Below are 23,110 nucleotides of genomic sequence, written 5' to 3' on the forward strand. Positions count from 1 at the left end.
GTCCTGTCTCCCTCATGTGATTTGCTTTTCCATTTTTAAATTTATAAGTATATCAAGTTACGGTGCATCAGAAAACATCACAAAAAACACAGTGATCTTTATTGTTAAAATGAAACAACATCTATCAAAGATCTACACAGAAGGGGGCCTGCCTCACAGTACGTCTCTGCAGAAAAAAACTGGGTGATTTCCATGATGCTTTTGAGCAGAATGAGCTGTTCACAAAAGTTGTAAAGTAGGTGTCAAGGTTGTGCTGTGGCAGGCAGGATGTAGAAACAAAACAAGATACAAGAAAGAAAACATGATAACCGGGAGCTCAGTAGGAACTCAGGAGACCAGAAACTAGAAATCAAAGAAACTAGAAAACTAAGAGCTGATGAGAAAACAAACACAGGAGCAAGGAGGAAACATACAGCACAGAGAGGGTACGACATGACAACAGGCAGAGGAAAACACCGTGCTAAAATACACAGGGGAGAAACAAGAGAACGGAAACAGGAGGGAAACACAGCTGGGATTAATCTGACATTAAAAAAAACCTATTTTTATTCTCTGGCTTTTAACTCTGTGGGTAACTGATATTTATCATTATTTTTAATTTTATTGATATGTCTGGTTTTATTACTATGTGCATATTAGTATTGTACAGCACTTTGATCTACCAGGTGTGTTTTTAAAGTGCTATATAAATAACTAAATGATGATGATGATGATAACAAGACGGGGAGGAAGCAAAATTGAATACACTGAACACAGGACAAGGAAGCTTAACACAGTGAATGGGGAGACACGGTGAACATAGGGACAAGGGTGACTGGGCATGAAACATGGGACATGGGAAAAGCACCGAGTAGACGTGGGAACAGAGACTAAACACGGGCTAACATAAATACTAAGGAGGAAGGACTACAATCACTAAGAACACAAGAAATAAAGAGAACCAAAACCAGGAATAACAATAAACAATCAAGATTAAATCAGAATCTGAAACACAAATACAGTGACAGTAGGATTATTGTGTCCACTTTATTATTGTTTTACTCAATGCATATTACATCCACAGTCATTAAAGGAATAGTAAGTTTGCTTAATACCACACAGTAATTTTGCCGTCATCAAAATTCTACCATCATTGTATTTGATCTTTCCTCAGGGAAACAAAGGGGAGTGTGATTGTGAAATGAGTGTTTGTAAAAACCCAGTCACTTAGTAACTTGTTATTGAAGTAATTCAGGCAGTTGCAAATGCCTTGGGGAATCCATCATAGGTAGTGACACACAGTAGACAGAGTGAATGTTTTTTTTGTATTTTGTTTTTTTGTTGTTTTTTTTTTTTGGGGGGGGGGGGGGGGGGGGGGGGGGGGGGGAGCACCAAAGGTTGGTTCTAGAATTGAGTGAGTTACTGAGCACACCTCATCAGTATATGAGATGTAGTAGAGTATAATAAGTCTCTCGCATTGTTCAATTCAATTTTATTTATACAGCTCAAAACCACAACAAAAGTTGCCTCAAGGTGCTTTGTATTGTAAGATAGATCCTACAAAAATACTTGCTGAGGAAAACCCAACAATCGTATGACCCACTATGAGCAAGCGCTTTGATCACAGTGGGAAGGAAAAACTCCCTTTCAACAGGAAGAAACCTCCGCAGAACCAGGCTCACCGGTGTCCACATTGTTGTGGAGAAATTTTTACCCACTCTTCTTTACATTCCTTCAGCTCATTGAGCTTTGTGGGCATTCTCTTATACACAGCATTTGTGTATACAGATCATTTTGTTTTAGATTTCCGGATTTTTTTGGGATCAACAAAGTTTCAGCCAAGCTTTGTTTGTCAGACAGATGGTCTTACATCTAGCGCTATAACACTAAGGTCCATGCTTGACTGTAAACTGACTCCATCCATTGGGCCAAATCATCACCCATTCATCACAGTACTACCCATTTGGTATGAAGTGTTTACTGAGATCCTGTGTTTGGTTTTCTCCACATGTGGAGCAATGATTTATGAGCAAACATTTTCTTTTTGGAGATGTTTGATGTTTCAGTCCAAATGACATTGTTCTAGAAATCTTGTGGTTTGTTCAGATGCAATTTTACAAACTTAAAATATACCACTATGTTCTTTTTAGTCAGAAGAAGCTTCCTCAGGGCAATCAAGCCAACTTTTCTAAAGATAATATCATGAACTTGATCTAACATACTAAGTCAGACCTATAGAGTCTAAGATGTGGCTCTTGCATATTTTTGCCATTTCACTGAGCATTGCATTGTCGGACCTTAGGGTGAATCTTCTGGAATGTGCCCTCCCAGGAGGATAATTCACAGAAAACAATCATGGCACCTGCACTGAAGGTTTTCTTCTTGTGAATAATCCTTCTTGGTAGGGACGGGTATCATTTAGGTTTTATCCGATACCGGTGCCAAACCGGTACTTTTGAAATGGTGCCGGTGCTTAAATGGTGCTTGAACCGGTGCTTAAAGAATGGAGAACACAAACTTTTTCCAAAAGCCTCTTATGTTTTTATTTTTAGCAGTCTCTTTTTTTTCTGCAAAATGATAACCAAGTTAGCCTTTTCTGTTGATACAACATGAAGGGAGTATTTGCCATCAAACAAGAAGACAGCCACATGTAAATGGTAAATGGCCTGTATTTATATAGCGCTTTTACTAGTCCCTAAGGACCCCAAAGCGCTTTACATATCCAGTCATCCACCCATTCACACACACATTCACACACTGGTGATGGCAAGCTACATTGTAGCCACAGCCACCCTGGGGCGCACTGACAGAGGCGAGGCTGCCGGACACTGGCGCCACCGGGCCCTCTGACCACCACCAGTAGGCAACGGGTGAAGTGTCTTGCCCAAGGACACAACGACCAAGGCTGTCCAAGCCGGGGCTCGAACCGGCAACCTTCCGATTACAAGGCAACTACGACGGTGTTTGCTAGTTCGCCTTATGTGCATTAATGTAATAACGTGGTTAGCCTACTCAACGTAAATTACACACGAACAACATTAAGCTACTCACGCAGAGAAGAACGGCTGCTGCTGCCATGTGTGAATGTGTGCGTGAATGAGTGGATGACTGGATGTGTAAAGCGCTTTGGGGTCCTTAGGGAGTAGTAAAGCGCTATACAAATACAGGCCATTTACCATCATCATCCGTCATCATTTCTGCTACACTGGCAGGGCTAGGGGCCAGGACTCTACTCTTCATGTTCTTGGAGGATGTTGCTAACTCCGGATCCGGTAACAGGCACCACACAGTAGATGTGCTTGGAGTGAGGTCTCGCAGCAAGCTATCAAATACGGTGCATTTCTCGGGTTTTTAAAAAAACCCGCTATACGTTGCCAGGTGTTTCATCAGATTCGAGGTGTTACCTCCTTTGCACAGTATCACCTTAAAGCACTTGTTACAGGCTGCTGAGTTTGCATCTTTTGCTGTGAAGTACAGCCAGACTTTGACCGCTTCACCTTGGGCATTTTTAATCTGTAGCTCTGCTCTAAAAAAAATGTACGTACCTGGGCCCGCCTAGTACCCTTGGAAAGGTATGCCATAATAATGGCACTGGATACCGGTACCCATCCCTACTTCTTGGTGCCAAAATCTGCCAATCTGGCAATCAAACTGGAAGCAGTGCTGTAGTGGCTTGTGACAGCAGCTATTAGCCACCTACCATCAAATCGTTGAGGTTCATTCAGGTAGCGATGCAGATGACACCCAGCTCTATCTGTCCATGAAGCCAGATAACACACACCAATTAGTTAAACTGCAGGAATGTCTTAAAGACATAAAGACCTGGATGGCCGCTAACTTTCTGCTTCTTAATTCAGATCAAACTGAGGTTATTGTACTCGGCCCTGAAAATCTTAGAAATATGGTATCTAAGCAGATTCTTACTCTGGATGGCATTACCTTGGCCTCCAGTAACGCTGTGAGGAACCTTGGAGTCATTTTTGACCAGGACATGTCCTTCAACGCACATATTAAACAAATATGTAAGACTGCGTTCTTCCATTTGTGCAACATCTCTAAAGTTAGAAATATCCTGTCTCAGAGTGACGCTGAAAAACTAGTTCATGCATTTATTACTTCCAGGCTGGACTACTGTAATTCGTTATTATCAGGAAGTCCTAAAAACTCCCTGAAAAGCCTTCAGCTAATCCAAAATGCTGCAGCAAGAGTCCTGACAGGGACTAGAAAGAGAGAGCAGATTTCTCCTGTTTTGGCTTCCCTTCATTGGCTTCCTGTTAAATCCAGAATTGAATTCAAAATCCTGCGCCTCACATACAAGGTCTTAAATAATCAGGCCCCATCTTATCTTAATGACCTTGTAGTACCATATCACCCTATTAGAGCACTTCGCTCTCGCTCTGCAGGCCTACTTGTTGTTCCTAGAGTATTTAAAAGTAGAATGGGAGGCAGAGCCTTCAGTTTTCAGGTCCCTCTTCTGTGGAACCAGCTTCCAGTTTGGATTCGGGAGACAGACACTATCTCTACTTTCAAGATTAGGCTTCAAACTTTCCTTTTTGCTAAAGCATATAGTTAGGGCTGGACCAGGTGACCCTGAATCCTCCCTTAGTTATGCTGCAATAGACGTAGGCTGCCGGGGATTCCCATGATGCATTGAGTTTTTCCTTTCCAGTCACCTTTCTCACTCACTATGTGTTAACAGACCTCTCTGCATTGAATCATATCTGTTATTAACCTCTGTCTCTCTTCCACAGCATGTCTTTATCCTGTCTTCCTTCTCCCACCCCAACCGGTCGCAGCAGATGGCCCCGCCCCTCCCTGAGCCTGGTTCTGCTGGAGGTTTCTTCCTGTTAAAAGGGAGTTTTCCCTTCCCACTGTCGCCAAAGTGCTTGCACATAGGGGGTCATATAATTGTTGGGTTTTTCTCTGTACCTATGAAGCGCCTTGAGGCAACTTTTGTTGTGATTTGGCGCTATATAAATAAAATTGAATTGAATTGAATTGAATTGATACACCATGTCATGTATGAACAAATACTTGAGAGTTCTTTTTTATTAATGTACCTCAGTGTGTAGCATTGCGGTTTATGGGACCGCAAAAACAGAAGTGTGAAGTCCTAAATGAAGGAGTTTGTTTTTTTGTGGTGTAGTGTTGGAACATAACAACTGACCTATTGGTGGGAAATATTGTGGAGGTATTTTGAAAGAAGGACTCATACCTGTTAGTTTTACCATTTTACTATTACAGGCTAGGTGTATAGGAAGCAATGGTGAAAATGTTTTCTTGTTTTGAGTGGGGACAGCACCCAGTAGCCCACATACTACTTTTTCTTTTTCATGTTGTATGTGTAGGTGTGTCTGTATGTGTGTGTTTGCTCTCAATTGAAATAAGGTTGGAGAAAGTTTGTGACATTTAAATAATCCAGGAGAACACAGACTGGTTGGTTGGGGATGTCCCATGGAACATGAAACCAAAAACAGAAATGGAAATAGACCCTCTCGCTCTCATCTCTTACTGCTGTCTTCACAAAAGGCAACTTTCACTACTGTTTTCATGCTGAGTCTCATCCTCATAAGTGGATTTCCACTTCAAATGCTGCTATATTATTCTATCAAAACAACATCTTATCCTTACAAAAATTGTAGTTTGATTTGGACTTTTTCTTTAGCAAAACAGAATCTTTCCAAAACCAAGTCTGAGCGAGCACAAACATGACAGTTTGTCACAAGAAGCCATACTTTGCTGCAAAGCAAGTGAAGAATGTTCTCAGTGAGCCAGTTTGTATACTTCAGAATATTTGCTCATCATGGTAATAGAAACTTATCAAATTCAAACACATAGTGGCTGAAACATCAGAGCACATGAACAGAAACTACCGACCCTCATTTATGGCCACAAGCTGTGGTAAGACTAAGATCACTGACACAAGCAGTGCAAAGGAAAGTCTTTCCACAAGCGTCTGAGCTCAGCCTTAGAGAGAGTAATATAAAAAGGGGAAATTATAAAACTTCAAAAAGATTCAAAAACTACACACAAAAACCAATCTCTACAGGCAGATTTTTAATAACTTTCAAGTCGGGGAACTCACTGAAAAGAGTGGAGTCTCCCTAAAAACTCTGACATAAAATAATAATAATAATCATTTAAAATACTCTTACATTGGGGATTGTAATGGAAGCCTCATTTTGCTATGTAGGGCTTAGGTCTTAATACAACTCAAAAACGCATGTTATATAACTATACACCACTTAGAGAAAGATGAGGATTGGTCTTTAGAGAGGCCTCAGAGAGCTCTGGTTGAGTTAGTTTGAGCATCTGACTAAGTTTCTCCTTTGCTGCCTTTTAGGTGTCAAACTATGAGGCGACCTTGGGAAGGACCCAGAGATGAGCAGTTCTGCCTCTTGGTTGGCTTGGTTGGTGCCACTGGTGCCTTCCTCAAACGAGCTGGAGAAGCATATGATGGAAAGGGAGAAAAATCTGCATCAGACAGGGATGCATTGAAAGGTCCCTCCCTGGTCGGATGCAAATCAACACGTATTCCAAAGAAGGACTTCAGCAGCCTGAGGTAGTCAGTCATTTAAGTACCCATCTGCTGCAAAGAAACAGTGCAGGAGTGCGACTCTACCTTTGGGTGGTACTTATTTGATTTCTCTTGGGATAGTTTTATGAAACAGTTTATGCCTGCCTTGGAAAACATCCACAGGTTTCAGTGCAAGAAATAACACCAAACTGACAGTGACCTGCATGCAATTTTTAAATATCCTAAAATTGAGGCAGCTAAATATAAAGAGCAAAATGAGAAACCTTGGATGAATTTTGAAAACATCATTGGGCCTCCAAAAAGGAACCCAGACTTTGGTTAAGCTGCAGAAGAAGAAGTAATGTTGTGTGAGACACTAGATGAGCAACAATAATAGATTAAAAAAACAACAACTTTACAGCCCAATAAAATGAGTTGTTGGGCTGGACCAGAAAACTATACTATCATTATCTATAAATAACACATCTTAATGTTCTCTCAGTTTTCTTTTAATATACAGAAGCACATTTTGGAGAAAAAAACATCATGAGTCATCTTCATGTCTCAGTTTTTCCACAGCCTGTGCCAATCTACAGCGATAAATGAAAGCAAACAAGTGGCACAGATTCTTGACTAAAGCTAGTGTCATCTCACCGCTTTCTTATGTTTGTTCATAAGTAAACTGCAAAAATGAAAAATGATTAAAAAAACAAACATGCTTTCACTTATTTCCTGTTATGTGTATACTATTACAAATATATACTTACAATAAAAATGAGCTGTTTTATTTAAGAAAAACTGACATATTCCAGGTAATGAAGTCTGAATATTTCTTTTTTTTAATTTAACCTTTATTTATACAGGTAGTCCCACTGAGACTCATGGTCTCACTTAAAAGAGAGACCTGTTTCAGACAAACATATTATAATTGTTAAATAAAAAACAATAAAATAACTATCTAATGTTTACACCCATCATATCAAAAACAAGGACAAGTTCATGTCATTTGTCTTTTAACGTCTGCAAGAGAAATCTTAATACCCCGGGATAAACAGAGTCCAACAGAGGGAGAGAATGAGCAGGGTTTTCATGGAAATGATATCACTGTGATCAAGTAGGGGTAAAACGATGTTAGCAACAAGCTTTTTCCTTGCAGTGAAAGAGAAACACAATCAGTTTTGGAAAATGAACTCCAACGTCAGCCTCTTTAACCTGCTAAAGTTTCTTTAACTGGTAGTCAATATGTGGCTTAAAGATTATTATCAATCACAATACCCAAGTACTTCCGCCACCCTCCTATTTAAATAAGGAGCAACATGACCTTGTTTTTTGTGCATTTAAAATTAGTCTGAGCTGACACAGCTGTGACTGTTACTATCAAAGCTAGCTGTGTGAGCACAACAATAAATGATTGTATCATATGCGTAAAAAATTAATGGATGGATTTACATTTTATCCCAAGTCATTAGCATAAATAGCGGCACTCCATTAGTTGCATTTAAAAAACTAGAAAAGAGACCATAGAACTGCACATGGTACTGGTCTATGGCATTGGTCTATGGCATTGGTCTATGGTACTGGTCTATGGCATTGGTCTATGACATTGGTCTATGGCATTGGTCTATGACATTGGTCTATGGCATTGGTCTATGGCATTGGTCTATGGCATTGGTCTATGGTACTGGTCTATGGCATTGGTCTATGGCATTGGTCTATGGTACTGGTCTATGGCATTGTTCTATGACATTGGTCTATGGCATTGGTCTATGGTACTGGTCTATGGCATTGGTCTATGGTACTGGTCTATGGCATTGGTCTATGGCATTGGTCTATGACATTGGTCTATGGCATTGGTCTATGGTACTGGTCTATGGCATTGTTCTATGACATTGGTCTATGGCATTGGTCTATGGTACTGGTCTATGGCATTGGTCTATGGCATTGGTCTATGACATTGGTCTATGGCATTGGTCTATGGTACTGGTCTATGGCATTGTTCTATGACATTGGTCTATGGCATTGGTCTATGGTACTGGTCTATGGCATTGGTCTATGGTATTGGTCTATGGCATTGGTCTATGGCATTGGTCTATGGTACTGGTCTATGGCATTGGTCTATGGCATTGGTCTATGGTACTGGTCTATGGCATTGGTCTATGGTATTGGTCTATGGCATTGGTCTATGGCATTGGTCTATGGTACTGGTCTATGGCATTGGTCTATGGCATTGGTCTATGGCATTGGTCTAATTGGCCAAGCAGTTGGGTGGCAGCCAAAAACACAGACTTCAGACTCACCTTAACACAGTTTTTAATACATGTGGCTCTTCATGTTATCAATGAGAGATGATATCTTTAGTATGGCCACAGAAATTGATGAAAAAACTGTCTTACAAGATGCCTGAAGGAGTTTAAAATGGTTGTTTGAAATGGAAAATGAGTTGCCCAGGCCAAGTGTTTGAAAAAGAAAGGATTCCTTTGAACTCATGCAAAGAAGTAACAGTAAGAACGAATACAGAATACACGTATACACGAATACATGTCAAGTGGATTTATGTTGTATACTTGTATTACAAAGAAAAGACCAGACAACGCCCCCCCCCCCCCCCCCCCCCCCCCCCGAGCAAGTGTATGGTATCAACAGGGTCTCTTTTAAATTTTTTTTTTTTACAGGACAAGCTCTCTAGCAGAAGTTCTTGGACAAGCATTTGTGTGCCATAACTAGTTAAGGAGTAAGAGGAAGGGGAAGTGAAAAAAGTAGAAATACCACAAACAACAAAGAAAGCAAAAAGCAAAAAGTAACCTGGAGCACAGGGAAAACAAAAGTCTGTCTCATGAAAATATGCAGTTATGGCATTTCTTGCATGGAGGGGGGGTGAAAAGAAGGCAACAGAAGAGAAGTGCTCAGTGCATCATGGGAAGTCCCCCAGCAGTGAGAGGCTGCAGCAGCATAATGAGCACTAGGCTCAGAGTCATGTGATTAGCTGTATCAAAGTGAAAGTTTGAGGCCTGATGTTAAAAGTAGCGGGCAATCGATTCCTTTTTCAACATACAGGAAAACGTAAAAATAACACGTTGGCCTTCTAATCTGCAGTCAGTTATCTTCAACACGTGAGCCACCGAATGGCCCGATGCAGCTATATATTTCCCGCGCTTTTATCTACAAGCTGCAATTATAAATGCATGAATAACTCTCACTCTCACCCTCTGAATAGCCTTAGATCTAAATTCAGGCTACATTCAAGCTGATTAGTTGTGATTAAAATAGACTCTGTAGAGTGACACAACGTGGCCGCAACTCATCAACAAGGAACCTGTATAGCGTGCTTTATTGCACACGCACTGTATTTCCTCATCACACATCAGGTCAGTTAAGAAGAAGAAAAAAAAGCCCCTGTCATTTGTTTGGGTGTTAGAAAAGGGTGACTTTGACCTATAAACGTGGGAAATCACAAACCACCCACAACACACATGAATGTGTCAGTGAGGGGCCGCACCACTGGAACGACGCTTATCTTTACATCTTTTACGGCATTTTGCACCTTTTTACTCGTCTGTTTTGTAAATATATGTTTCTCTTACTCTAAAGTCATTGTGCATTGGAAATGCATGAAACTGCATGTAATTTTGGTTTTTAGGTTTTATTCAGTTTCACACCAGGCTGTATGAGCTGGTTTGTAGCTCTGTGCTGTTCACCGCCCCACCACCTACACCACAGCCTCCTTCCTCCCATCTCTCAAACTACTCTATAAAAAGAAAAAAAACTCCATCTAATCTTCACTACAAGCTCATGTAACAGGGAAAACCCTGACAACCTGACATGTCTTTGAGAGACAAGCACCACATGAATTTGGACAGTGAGAGTGCAACACACACTAGGTGAGTCAAGATTGATTTAGATCCTATTGTATATATTGTCTTAAATTCCTGTGATTTCTTTGTGAATGTTTTCATTCAGAGGTCTGTGGTTGAGCTCAGTGCTGCTGCTGTGATGCTTACATGACAGAATATAGAAAGTTTTTACAGAAAAGGGAAGGCGTGTTCGGGGATACGATTTTTCAGCTTTCACACAGAACTGTGTAGAGCGTAGTAATGTAAAGAGCCCAATAATATGTCCCTTTGTTTATTTTTCGGATTTTGTAGTGATTTAATGACACTTTTTGACTAATTCCCCCCCAGAAAATGAATTGCTATCCATATCGATTTTAGAATTCAGATTAAAGAGACAAAATCGTGAGCGAATTGCAGACTGAGTGGTTGAACCAGTGTTTTCACTGTCTAACCCAGGCACAAGTGCAACTATGTGAAGCCTGCTGTGCATCCTCACTGGAATGTAAATTAAACCATAGCAATGTGCATTGGACGCACAGTTCAGGGTCAGTGGCATTTTTTGCAATCACTGAGTGGTTTCTGTCTATGTCATTACAAATAAACAAGCAGACCACAAAATGTTGAACCATAGAAACCCTGTGTACCGGACAAAAAACACTCCCACTGAGGTAAAATCCCAGACAAGCAGCAGCATGGTTAGGTTAACCATAACACGGCAAGTGCAAAGCAGCCATTCTAGGAGCCATGTAAATGATTTCTGTGGGGTCTGGTTTAAATGTGTGTGCTTGTGGTCACGGGATTATTGAGGCCAGTTCTTCTTTGAGTCATGTTAACATGTCACATTGACTTCATCAGGGCAAGAATTCAGTGACTTCTCTTAGAAAGTTGTCATTTCATAAGACAGCGAAAGTGAGAACTTACTTGCAACTCATCTCACTGTCTGGCTTTGCACTCTGACCTAATGGAAGAGGTGGAGGTGTACAAGTCCCAAAAGCACAATAGGTGAAGCACGCTGAAGAAAAAATGCGCTCTTTCTGCAGAAATATACTGCGATAGTTGCTCAAGTGACCCTCCCAGACCCCACTCACCCCTAAAGGGTCGCAATTTAAAATTAAAGAGGTCATGACATCACAAATGAGAGGATATATTGTTGAATACTAGGTAATAAAACTTTCTTGGAGCTTTAACAATGGTAAATTTGTTCTCAGTGTCTACTAGAGTGGCTTTGCATGATTCGCTGTTCAAAATAATCCTTCTAGTATATTAACATTTAAAAGATGCGGATATGATATCAAGAAAACTTTGTAATAAAAGTAAAAAGGTTATTTTTGATCCTGATGTTTATTTAACTAGGAAATGGAAGTCTTGATTTTTTTTTATTTGAGGGTCCTGGGTCAAAGTGGAGCTCTGCATGCTCCGCCACCTTTGAGGCCTCAGTGACAGAGCCAAGAGATGAAGAAAGAAACCTGTGAAACAGAATATTTAGAGCAGTCAAAATCTTGATTAACTGGTGTTAACTTATGCCAGAAGATATACTAATTAAAGTCATTCTCTCAAATGAAAGGCCGATTTGTTAAATGGTTTTGTGCGTACTTGTCTGACAGAATGGAGGATCAGCCAAGGTCGTCTTATAGGCACCTGCTGCTGCAGGCTTGGTGCTGTCTCCTCACCGTGGCCATGGTGATTATGGCTGTACATCTCGCTACAATGAATCAGAAGCCAGCAGAGGTCAGTATGCCTGCCACAAACACAGATTTCACTGAGATTCATGTTGACTGCTAGCGGGGTCATATCTTAGTTTGCATATCTTAGTTTGCATCAAGAACGCACTTGTAAAAGCACATGCTTTGCTGCTTGTAATTTGTGTAAATACCATATTTATTACGGTAAAGTAAATAAAATGAGCCCCACATCTACCCTTATCGGTTTATTCAAAGACATTAAGTCAGCTCTAGATACCCAGTTTGTGCCTCTAGATGGCAGCAACACCATGAGTTCCTCTTGCTTGCTCAACAAAAGGAAGAATGCTTTAAGCTCTTGGGTTCTTTTAATTTCTTTTTTCTTCTTCTAAAAAACATCCCCAGAATTAGAAAATAAGGCCAACAACATCTGCCTCGCAATTACAGGGCCATTAGTCACTCTTTGTTTCTAGGTGGAAGTGAAAACCTTCATCTTTGATGATTTTGTCAGATAGCACTCTCATGGGAACACAGAAACTCATTGTGTTTGAAAAGTCTCTCCAGTGTCTGTTAAACATGGCAACTATAAAATAGAGCCTTTAGAGAAGTGGAGCTGTTGCAGACTGAAACTGAGAATTTCTCTATGTGCATCCATCCATCCATTCTCTTACGCTTATCCTTATCGGGGTTGGGGCAGAAATGTTTCGTCACTCATCCAAGCGACTTCAGTCTCAGCTGACTGCAGGTTTCCCCAGCCTTTAAACAGTATATTTTCATAATAACCACTACCATTAAAATGCAGGTTCTCATGGCCACCTATCCGTGGCCATGAGAACAACATACAGAGTGTTGGGGAATGACTGCGATCACAGTATTTGAAGACGGTGAAAGATGTATCCTTCCTCATGGGTACATCTTTCACCTTCTATAATACTTTGATTTTAGTCATTCCCCAATTCTGTGAACTCTGTAAAAACTTTTCTGGGATTTCCTTAAGTGGAGTATTGATCGTGCATAAACACAAACAATTCCTATGACTTCATGTTCAAAACATTTTCAGGATATTGACTGAAAACGAAGCAGGCTGTAATTTCCTTTAATTCCAGTTTGTACTGCAAGAGCACATCCTTATTTACAATAGTGGAAAAGGTAAAGGCTAAAGGGAAATGTGAGTACTTGAAAAACAATATAAGACAAACAGCCAGGAACAGTACAAAAGATGGATATAGCTTCACTGACATCATCTATTAGATTCAGAAGTCTTGAGTTTTGAAACCTCTGGAGGATTTTTTTCACCATATTGGTTACAAATAAGTCAGATTTGACCAGGAAGGCTGGGTCTCACTGTGAAGCCGCTTGTTCAGTGCTTAACAGCGGATGACTGACACGTTGTTAGCCAACAAGCATACTGAAATGAGAGATTGAGCTCACAAACTGAGGAGTAACTTGTGTATAGAGGTCAGCTCACAGATTTCTATAGAAATTGAAGTCTTTTTGCAACCACAAATATCTATGGTGACCTTCTTAAAGAAAGGAGGTTTACGGCACACTTGTTGAGCATGTTTTGATTTTTCCTCAAGGTTGGAGTCCCTACACCAGAGACCATCAACTCAACTCATTCAGGTCGCATACAAAGGCAGACTCAGGAACCTTTTAAGTCAGGTAAATATCATTTGTCACATTTATCATGGACAATCACATAATCGTAAGACTGAAAATGTCATAATCCTTTAAATTATTTTGCATTTCAGGAAGCTCTCACCCATTCATCCAGATTTCCCACCATAATGGACGTCCGTCTGAAGGTGAGCTCACGTTTTTTCATGTGGGAAGTTGGCATGCTCTGACAATCATGAGTTTCATGAGAAAACCGTATCCCTTGTTCTTACTATGTCTTTTTACACCAACTTTTAATGATCACACAGACAAATCTTAACTCTGCTACACATCCAAAGAGACAACTCTCACTTGTTACTGATCTCGTATCACGATGATGCCTGCCATGCATAAAAACTACTGTTAAACTGGACGCCTACAGATGCTGAGTGCAACGAGCTCAGACATGTCAGTAGCAGCTGAAAGTCATTCTGAAAAACGTGGGCAGCCTTCAAATGAGGCGCACGAGGACACGGCGGGTTGAGGGGGAGGGGTGTGAACAAACAAGTAAATAACAAAATAACACCTAATTTGAATATTTCAACCAACCTGGGGTTAACTAACTGAGTCTGTTTAGACTCTGTGAAAGAAAAGAAAAAAAGGTACAACTTTCTACAAATTCTATATGAAGGCACATGTTCTCAAATACTTAGAACTTAGACAGGAAACTGATATACTGCTGCGTTTCTCTGTGTTTTATCTCTAATCTAAAGTGGATGGGTGATAAAAGCTGACGTCATGTTTCAGTTAACCAGTCTGACAGTGGATGGATTTATTAGTATTTCCTTTTTTAATACACTGCAGGTACAAGTTTATTTCCCCTCCAAAGTGTTTTCATGTGTTACTACATTAACAGTCTGATAGGAATCCCTTTATGACAAGAGCAGGCCATATCTGTTATTAAAACCACTAAGTCAAGAATACACCAGCTCCGGTGTGGGTGAGGAGGAAAGAAGCCAAACGCAGGAACGGCATTGGGAATCTGGTCATGTTCGGATCCTGCTGTGATCTAAAGTTGTGCAAAGCTTGGAACAGAGATGCGACTTTAAAGACGCCTCGTTTTCTCAACGCCACGCTGTATATGAAAGATGGATGTGGCCCCTGTGAAGCTGGGTTGAGGTATTTTTGCATTGGCTTCACTTTTCAAACTCAGAGGCTACTTCCATCTTTTATATACAGATTATGGGTTAGGTAAAGACCCCTCTTGGGATTAACATGGTTATTTCTTCACACGTTACCCCTTTTTGTTGGGGTTTACCTTCCACATTGAAGAGATCGTTTTATTTAATCTCTTTGTCAGTTGCATCAACATTATTTTGTGAGCAGTTTTCTTCTTCTTTTTCAAGATAGCATTAATATGCAGTGTGACCATCTACAAAATGCTAGGTTGGACTGATTATTTCACATTATCTATTTGACATTTGAGATGTCATCAGTACAGGTATATTGTGACACGTTTAGTTGTGAGGTTAATGTGCTCTTTAGTTTATAGTTTTGACAACAGGCAGAAGTGAAGATGTTACTTTTTTTCAGATCCCATTGTGGTCTGGCAACGGCACAAAGAGACATATTATATTTCATTTTCTGTCCCACGGTTCCCTTTATAATTCACTTTGGTCTTATAGCTGTGGAGAAGTTACTGGCTACATTTGGAGAAGGTATTTTTTATGCCAGCGGTAGAACAGATTAAAACCATGAGGTTTATTGTGTTGAAGAGATAAAAGTTATCATACTTATCCTGCTGACGAATAACTATTACATCTACGTTTTAAAAGTTCACCACATCCACAAAGAAATCCTCTGCACGGGTTAAACCGTTGAGAAACACAGAGCCGTGCAGCCTCATTATGTTTCCAATCTCATTTACTGTTTTCCTCCCACTATGCAGCAGTTTTCCTGTGTGAAGTGGGTTTCTAAAACCACAAGAAACCCGAAGCAGCTCTGTAATGTGGGCTGCACCGACTTAACGTATAATTACAGCCCACAGCAGCAGATTTCACAAGTTCGTCAGGTGGTATGTTGCAGGAAAATTAGACACTAATTGGAAGATCAGCTTTGTTTACCTGGTGTATTTATTCAGCTGTGATTATGGGGCCCACTGATCTGAAGCAGAGAGGAAAAAGCACTTCCTTTCAGGAAATTCAAGAAAAAAAGACACTTTTTGTTAGTCATTAAAAAAAACAAGTCGGTTGGAGAGTTTCCTCCATTTCCTCTTTCATGTGGTTTTCTTCACTTCAGTTGACAGATTAATAAGGCATGGGTTGCACACCCACCGGCATTCAGCGTGTCAATGTTGAGCGCTAAAATATTCATTTATTAATAGTTATTATTATCCCTGACTCGGGTATTCACCCGATTCTTTTCTGTACGCTCAAAGAAAACGTGTGTAAAGTGGAAAAACCAGCATTCAATTACCGTAATAACGCTTATACCGATTTACTGTCAGATATCATTCTATATTTCACATTTAAACGTACTGAACTGATTTAGACAACAAAGGTTAACCCAGCTCGCCTCAGTCTTCTGTTTTGTTTCCCTCTGTGGAAAACTGGTCAAGCACAGAAGATTAGATATTAATCTGAGATATTTCACTGCAGTCCACAAGCTATAATTAACCTTCAAAGCTTCAAAGAAAACTTTCCCACATACAGTGAGAAACTACTCCACTGTGAGGTCTGAGTCAACAGCTACCAGTCTCTGTGTTCTCATCACCGGATCCGAGAGACATTTGGAAGAAACTCCAGCAAAAGTTGACATTTTCCCGTCTGCCTAATCAAAGATGTAAATTAGAGAGTAATTAACAATGATGCAGTATTTATCGATGCTGCTGAACATCAGCTGCAGCGCTACCATCAAAAATATCAGATATGAAGCGCAATGGTGCATCCATTGAACTGGACATCACGTGCTAAAGTTTCTGAATTTTTCTTACTTTTCTGGAGCCCCTTACCCTCCCCCCCACATACTGAGAAGGATAATGGTGTATACGTTAACTCACTTGATCCACCCTTCCCCTGTGGCCTCAAATCACACCTGACGTGAACATTTGGGTTGATTACACAAAACAGCAACAAGAAAAAAAGGTTAAAAATCAATTATTAAAAATGAATTTAAAGTAACTGAGTGATTAAAGAAACGTTCTCCATATTTCCTACAGATTCTGTTTCGAAACAAAATCGAAACAAAACCCTTACCCTGTGTGGAACGTCCATCATCGTCCAGGAAAACGGGACCTACTTCTTTTACGCCCAGGTGACCTTCAGGGAAGATTCACGGGAGAGATGTGTGCTTGTGAAAAGAACTGGCTTTCATGATAAGAAAACTAAGACACTGGCTAAGGGCATCTACCCGGCCTCATCAGAGAACTCAGTGTGGTTGGCCAAGATTGTCAAACTTAGACCGTTGGACAGTGTCAACATAAACATAACAGGTGAAATTCTAAATGACGATACCTACTGGGGTGTCATCAAGCTTCAATAGAACTGGAGGTCTGGTTGGACTGGTATGTTACTTGTGGCCCTAAATAAACAAGTTAGAATAAAAGCAAACTGGATTTTTGAGCTAGATATTTAAATTGGAAATATTCTGCTCATCTCCAGCTGCATATTTTTATTCTTGGACTCACGTTTTTAAACAATGTTTATTTTTTATTTTGTAAATTATTTGTTTTAGCCATTTAGCGCCATTCACTTCTGTCCAATAATAAGTAGTTTGTGAGCGCCCTCTGCTGCACCACCATCTGAACTGCAGACAGTTTATGTACAGCGATAGGAAGATTCCCTCTGTCACCCCTGATATGCTCATATTAGGAATGACTGCCTTATATCACGTCACACTGACCCCCAATAGAATGTAATATACGGAATAATTATACATATTCTGACCTCATTTTTTTAAAAACACTGGTAATGTTTAACATGTTTAAACTATATATAAATATATATAAAAGGAAAAGGAATGGGTCCCCTTTAACTCTCACAATATAAAAAAATACTGCAAGGATTTGATCATGGTCTACAATTATTAAAGACTCTGTGGCTAACATGGAACACTACAATAAAGAAAAAAATCTCCATTATGCAGGTTTTAATATAGACTTTACTAACTGGCACCTCGTACTCTTGATAGGCCACATCTTCATAGTAAATAAAGGTCAAACAATCGTATACTGCATCAGTCCAACCTGAACAGAGTTTTAAAAATGCCAGCTGGTTCTGAGTTGTTTTTGAATTTTTAGGCCGACATGAATGTAAACTGTGAAAGTCATTGGAATAATTATGTTCCTTTTCACTGTTATGTGCCTCTGTAATTTATGTAATTGAGTATTCTATTTTGGTTGTTGAATTCTGCATATAGACGTTTAATAAAGATTATTGTAAACCAACCTGATGCACTTTTTATTTGCACGTTGCACTGCTGACTGGCCACACGGTGGTGCCACTTCCCACCTAATCAAAGGCAGCATGAAGCCTTCGCACACCACAGCATCGTCTGTTCGGATGATCGTACACATCCTGCTATGACATTTCATTCAATGAAAAATGCTTAACACAGACCACAAATGCATTCTGAGAAACCTCAGAAGTGACATTAAAAAACATAAAACACGGCGCTGTTCATCTTTCGGGCCTGACATTAGTTCTACTCACAGGTATTCAACCGCTGTGATATTTACTTGTGTGTGTGCTGAGCAACAGCACAGGAAGCCACATATTTGGTGCAACCGTTACACTGCTTCCCCTTTACAACACCCTCAGACACCTTTGAGTTCACAGCACCCTCTGACCAGCTTCCCCTGAGGCAGTTTAGCTCATCTTAATATCATTTTTAGAATTAGAATGTAAAAATCATGAAGCTAGTCATACGTGAATGTGTAAGTTTCACCCTTAATGTACTGGGACTGAAACTTAATAGAGCTCAGAGGCCGGAGTACATTACCCTCCGGGTCATCCACACACATGTGTTGTTAATAATCGTGACTTCTGAGGGCCAAAGAAGTATATTGGTAGATATTTGTTATATTCCTCCTAGATCCTAAAAGTGCAATATCATGAAATAAAAAGTAATTAGATAACATGTTAATTTAATTCTGAGATTTCAAGGTTTTACTGTTTATTTCAGTTCAATTTTAAATGAAAATCATCAAATACATATCATTAAACACACAGCAGTTAGCGCTGTTGCCTCAAAGCAAAAAGGCCCAGAGTTCCTCTGTTTGTTATTTTTAAGAAAGTCTGTTTTTGTACATTGTGGAATAATAGCCCGACCGAGCTATTATACATCATTTTGTGAGAGTGCATATACATTTAAGCTCATTAAATAATGGAAGCTCTGTTGACATACACTACTTTCCTGTCATGGTTTCTACTAAGCATTTCTCGCTCCTGTTTTGTTTGTCTCTGTAGAAAACTGGTCAGGCATAAATATAGGATGTAATGCTGACACTTCTCTGCAGTCCACAAGCTACACACTAATAAACTCCTAAACAATGAGGCTTGAAAGAAACTTTAAACACATAGTAGTCGGTAACTTCTCTGAAACTGCGAGGCCAAAGTCGGCAAGCTTGAGCTCCACGGATGAGACACGCTGGAGAATTTTGAAATACAATGAGTCTCTGTGTTCCCATCACCGGATCAAAGTGACATTTGGGAAAAAACTCCAGCAAAAGTTGACATTTTAACTTCCGCCCAATCAGAGCTGTAAATTAGAGAGTGAATAGCAGCCTCATAAAAAGCAGGGTGTAAATATTGATGTTATTGAACTGGCTCTAAAAAAGTCTCTCCTGCAGTTCTACCAGGCCTGATGCAACACAAATAAAGTACAATGAATGCCACATCTATTTTAATCGAAGCAGCACCGGACAGACTCGGCTGTGGGAAAACTAGAAAAAAATGACATCAGTTTGCTTTTTTAATAACAGTTACCAATCAGGTGGCAACCTCTGGGTATGAAAAACAAAGCCATCACACAAGTGCCGAGAGCTACATTTGCTCTAATGGTCATTGGAGGCGGACTCCAACCCCCACAGACTACACATAAAAGAAGAATGTAGGCACTGTCATGTCACCAGCTGGTTTTATGACAAATTCCGACCCTCACATGTGAATATTGCAGTGGAAATTGAGAGTAATTCAACCAGGAAACATTTTTTTCTTTAACTTCATTGGACAACGTTTGTTGTAGAATTCACCAATTATGGTCATTTGTAGCCTTAATCTTCTGTCGATGGCTGACACCCGGTGTGGTCTTCTGCTTCTGTAGCCCGTCTGCTTCACAGTCTCATGTGTTACGTGTTCAGAGATGCTCGTGTCCGTACTTTGGTTTAAGAAGAGGTTATTTTAGTTACTGTTCCCTCCCTCTCAGCTCGAAGCAATTTGGCCATTCTCATCTAACCCAGGCATCAACAAAGCATTTTCACTCTGAGACCTGCGGCTCACTGGATATTTTCTGTCTTTCAGACCATTCTGTAAACCCTGGAGATGGTTGGTGTGGGAAAATCCCAGTGGATCAGCAGTTTCTGAAACACTCTGATCAGCCTGTCTGACACTAACAAAAGTGCCACGGTCAAAACCACTTAAATGTGCTCAGTTTGAACTTCACCAGGTTCACATGACTACATGGTTAAATGCAAAGTTTAACCGTTCAACAGCAGGGTGGACGGGTGTACCAAATAAAGTGGCATATGCCTGTTGACTAAGACTAATAAAATACCAGAGTTTGGGCGCTGCTATAGCAGATGATCAAAGGTCACTGCAGGCACCTGGGTTTGAGTCCACTCTGGACCATTTCCTGTGTGTTACCCCAAACTCTCTCTCTCTGCTTTCCTGTCTTTTCTAAATAATAATTCTCTAAATAATGAATGAATGTACAGCATTTCACTGCAGTGTTATGGCGTCATCATCCACATATATCACAGACGTTCCCCAGGCTCTGACTCTACTGTTCAGGAACACACTCACTATGGGAGTGTAGCAATGACACCTGCTCAACAAGTTAATATTCACTTGAAAATGACAGTATCCACCTTATTACATCTTTAACACTGACTTCAGTCAACAAAGAAAAAAAATCCCTTCACCTTATCAGTGTTAACACCGCCCGCCTCTGGGTTTGGACAGAAGCTGTAACATGACATCATGTCTAACAGGTATCTCAGCTGTAATGTTGTCACGCTTTCTTACGACACTGGCTCCTTTGTTCTCTTCAGCCTTTGTTTATGGGGCTTGTCATTTGTATTAGCTGATTAGTCAGGCCTCTAATGGCATTTCGTGGCCCACAAAGAAACAGGAGCACTCCTGCCTGAGTGTGGAAAAGGGGAGCACGTAAAGTGTCTAGTTTCAACACAAGAGTGAGATTAGATCTAAGAAAACAAGTGGAGCTTCTAAGAACTCTCATTAAGAATTCAGGAAGCTGCTGATGGGGCACATTTTTTCTTGTTGTCCTGAGAATTTTCAGCACTTTATGGTAAAGGGTCAAGTTAGATTTTTTTCTGAGCTTATAAACAATGCTTCTTAATATAAAGGGCGTCTAAAAATCACCGTGAGAGTTTTTTCTGTTTGACATTTTAGATTTATAGATTTGACACCCACTATGAGTTCAGGTCTCGTCACCTAGTGGCAAAAGCATGTGACGATGCTCAACCACAGAACTGAGATAAAACGATGCTGTGTGTATACGATCCCGCGTGCATGTGTGTGTTTCTATATTACCTTCCCTTTTGTGTTTGTGTTGTTCTGAGCAGCCAAAGTCCACCTACACAGACCACCTGAAGACTTATTGTCTACTCAGCCCACAATGACACATTAAAAGTATCCAGACTGATGTGTATGACATCTACACAAGCTTATCTCCACTCATTCTTCCTGTCTGATATTGGCATGCACCATCAGATTGGATGAGAAGCGTCTTCAGGTTTTCTCTCAGATGTTCTGTGAGGTGCTCAGATCACTAATGGAAAACCAGAAACTTTTGCATTTACTGTTCAGTTCAGATCAGCGTAGTGCCGAAAGGCGAACCATCTGGAGAAAGATTTCTTTAAGAACCTCTCTGCATGTGGCCACGGCTATCACTAAATTTACCCCTCACAGCATGAAGATACCACCACCGCTCTCCTCTGGAGGGACTGCATCAGCAGGGTACAGGTTGCTGGGATTTAACAGATACAGAGTTTGAAATTCTGCCCAGAGAGGGCAGTTTTTGCAACATGACATCAGAGAAAACCCATTAAACACAGAGAGTCCTTTAGATGTTGCTTGGCAAACCAGATAAATACTCCTTTTACTCAGAGCTGCTACTCTTTAGCTGCTCCAAGATGAAAGCATGATTTATAGAGTGCTGCTCAGGTACTCTCACCTCTGTAGGAGAGTTCTTAAAGCCTTAAGATGAATATCGGGCTCTTGGTCGCATCCCCGAACAAGGCCTTCCTGCTCAGTTACTCAGTTTCACTGCGAAATCCAAATCTAGGAAAAGTCGGGTGGCACCAAATTTCTTCCAGTTCACATTTATTGAGGTCACTGCCCTCCTGCGAGCACTCGGTGCCGTACAAACTACAAAGAGTTCCTTGAACGTCATAGCTCAATATTTGTCCCAACATGCAGTATGAAATACATGGTCATGCCCAGTTAATTTAATCTGCCACAGATCGACTTTAATCAAGTTCTCGAGACACATCTGACAAATTAAAAGGAAAAGGAACAGGATGCACCTGCCCACCGTCTGGAGACTCAGCAAAAGCCTGAAATAGGAGATAGTTTTAGTGCCAATATGAACATTTGTCGCAGTGCTTCACACAACTGCAGTCAGCTCAGAAACAGTACGTCCATGTCTGTTCTAACAGTGCATGCCAATACACAAACTCACTCTAACAATACAACTACAGTCCGTACATCAGGAGTGGGTGTTCTTTTTTCCTATAAACTTTTTCGATCCACAGTAGAAGTGGGCTGTGAGGCTAACGTTTCTGACAATAGGAAAATATTATACAGACGATATAATGTTAACGTGATTTCGCTTCCTTCATTCAGCTGTCTGTACCTGTAAAAAAGTGAAGTGGCTGAGACAGTCAGCCCACAGCGTCCCAACATGACAACTTTAATGCATTGCCATCAGGCCAAAAATACCAAAAGGAGCACAAATGCCAGTAATCCCAGTTACAGGGATCACCGCTCCCATTACAGTGGTTTGTAGATGTCACCCGCCCCCTTAAAGTGGACAGCTTTTCATTGTTACAGTACAAGAGGAAGTCTTCACAATACAGCTAACCAAATATAGCCATCTCATCGAAGAAACTGATGATGCAATAATTGAGCCGTCTGCGTGGCCTAAAGGGGACTGGTGCACTCACACAGTGTTGCAGTACATCTGTACAGCAGTGTTTGGCCTCTAACAGGAAGCTTTCGACCTTTAGCTGCTTGTACCTGGGGCCTCATTTGTAGCCTAAGTGGATGATC

At 40.5% G+C, this 23,110-nt stretch overlaps 1 protein-coding gene across 1 annotated transcript; it reads left to right on the plus strand.

The window, feature by feature from the left end:
* Positions 1-10,294: 10,294 nt before the first annotated feature.
* On the plus strand, positions 10,295-17,924 carry lta (lymphotoxin alpha (TNF superfamily, member 1)). The gene is made up of 5 exons (XM_004573560.4): positions 10,295-10,374; positions 11,931-12,054; positions 13,586-13,667; positions 13,757-13,810; positions 16,819-17,924. Exons 1-5 carry the CDS (start codon positions 10,316-10,318, stop codon positions 17,139-17,141), a joined length of 642 nt encoding a protein of 213 aa, XP_004573617.3. The 5' UTR covers positions 10,295-10,315; the 3' UTR covers positions 17,142-17,924.
* The last annotated feature ends 5,186 nt before the right edge of the window (positions 17,925-23,110 follow it).

This window comes from Maylandia zebra, linkage group LG11 (genome assembly GCF_041146795.1).
Source record: "Maylandia zebra isolate NMK-2024a linkage group LG11, Mzebra_GT3a, whole genome shotgun sequence".
NCBI classification, from domain to species: Eukaryota; Metazoa; Chordata; class Actinopteri; order Cichliformes; family Cichlidae; genus Maylandia; species Maylandia zebra.

What these genes read in the sequence shown, in the direction of transcription:
- lta (XM_004573560.4), top strand. Translation starts at nt 10,316, where the DNA reads ATGTCTTTGAGAGACAAGCACCACATGAATTTGGACAGTGAGAGTGCA. An exon ending in TGAATCAGAAGCCAGCAGAG is followed by an intron (nt 12,055 to 13,585) that starts GTCAGTATGCCT and finishes TTTTTCCTCAAG; the next exon opens with GTTGGAGTCCCTACACCAGA. An exon ending in TAATGGACGTCCGTCTGAAG is followed by an intron (nt 13,811 to 16,818) that starts GTGAGCTCACGT and finishes TATTTCCTACAG; the next exon opens with ATTCTGTTTCGAAACAAAAT.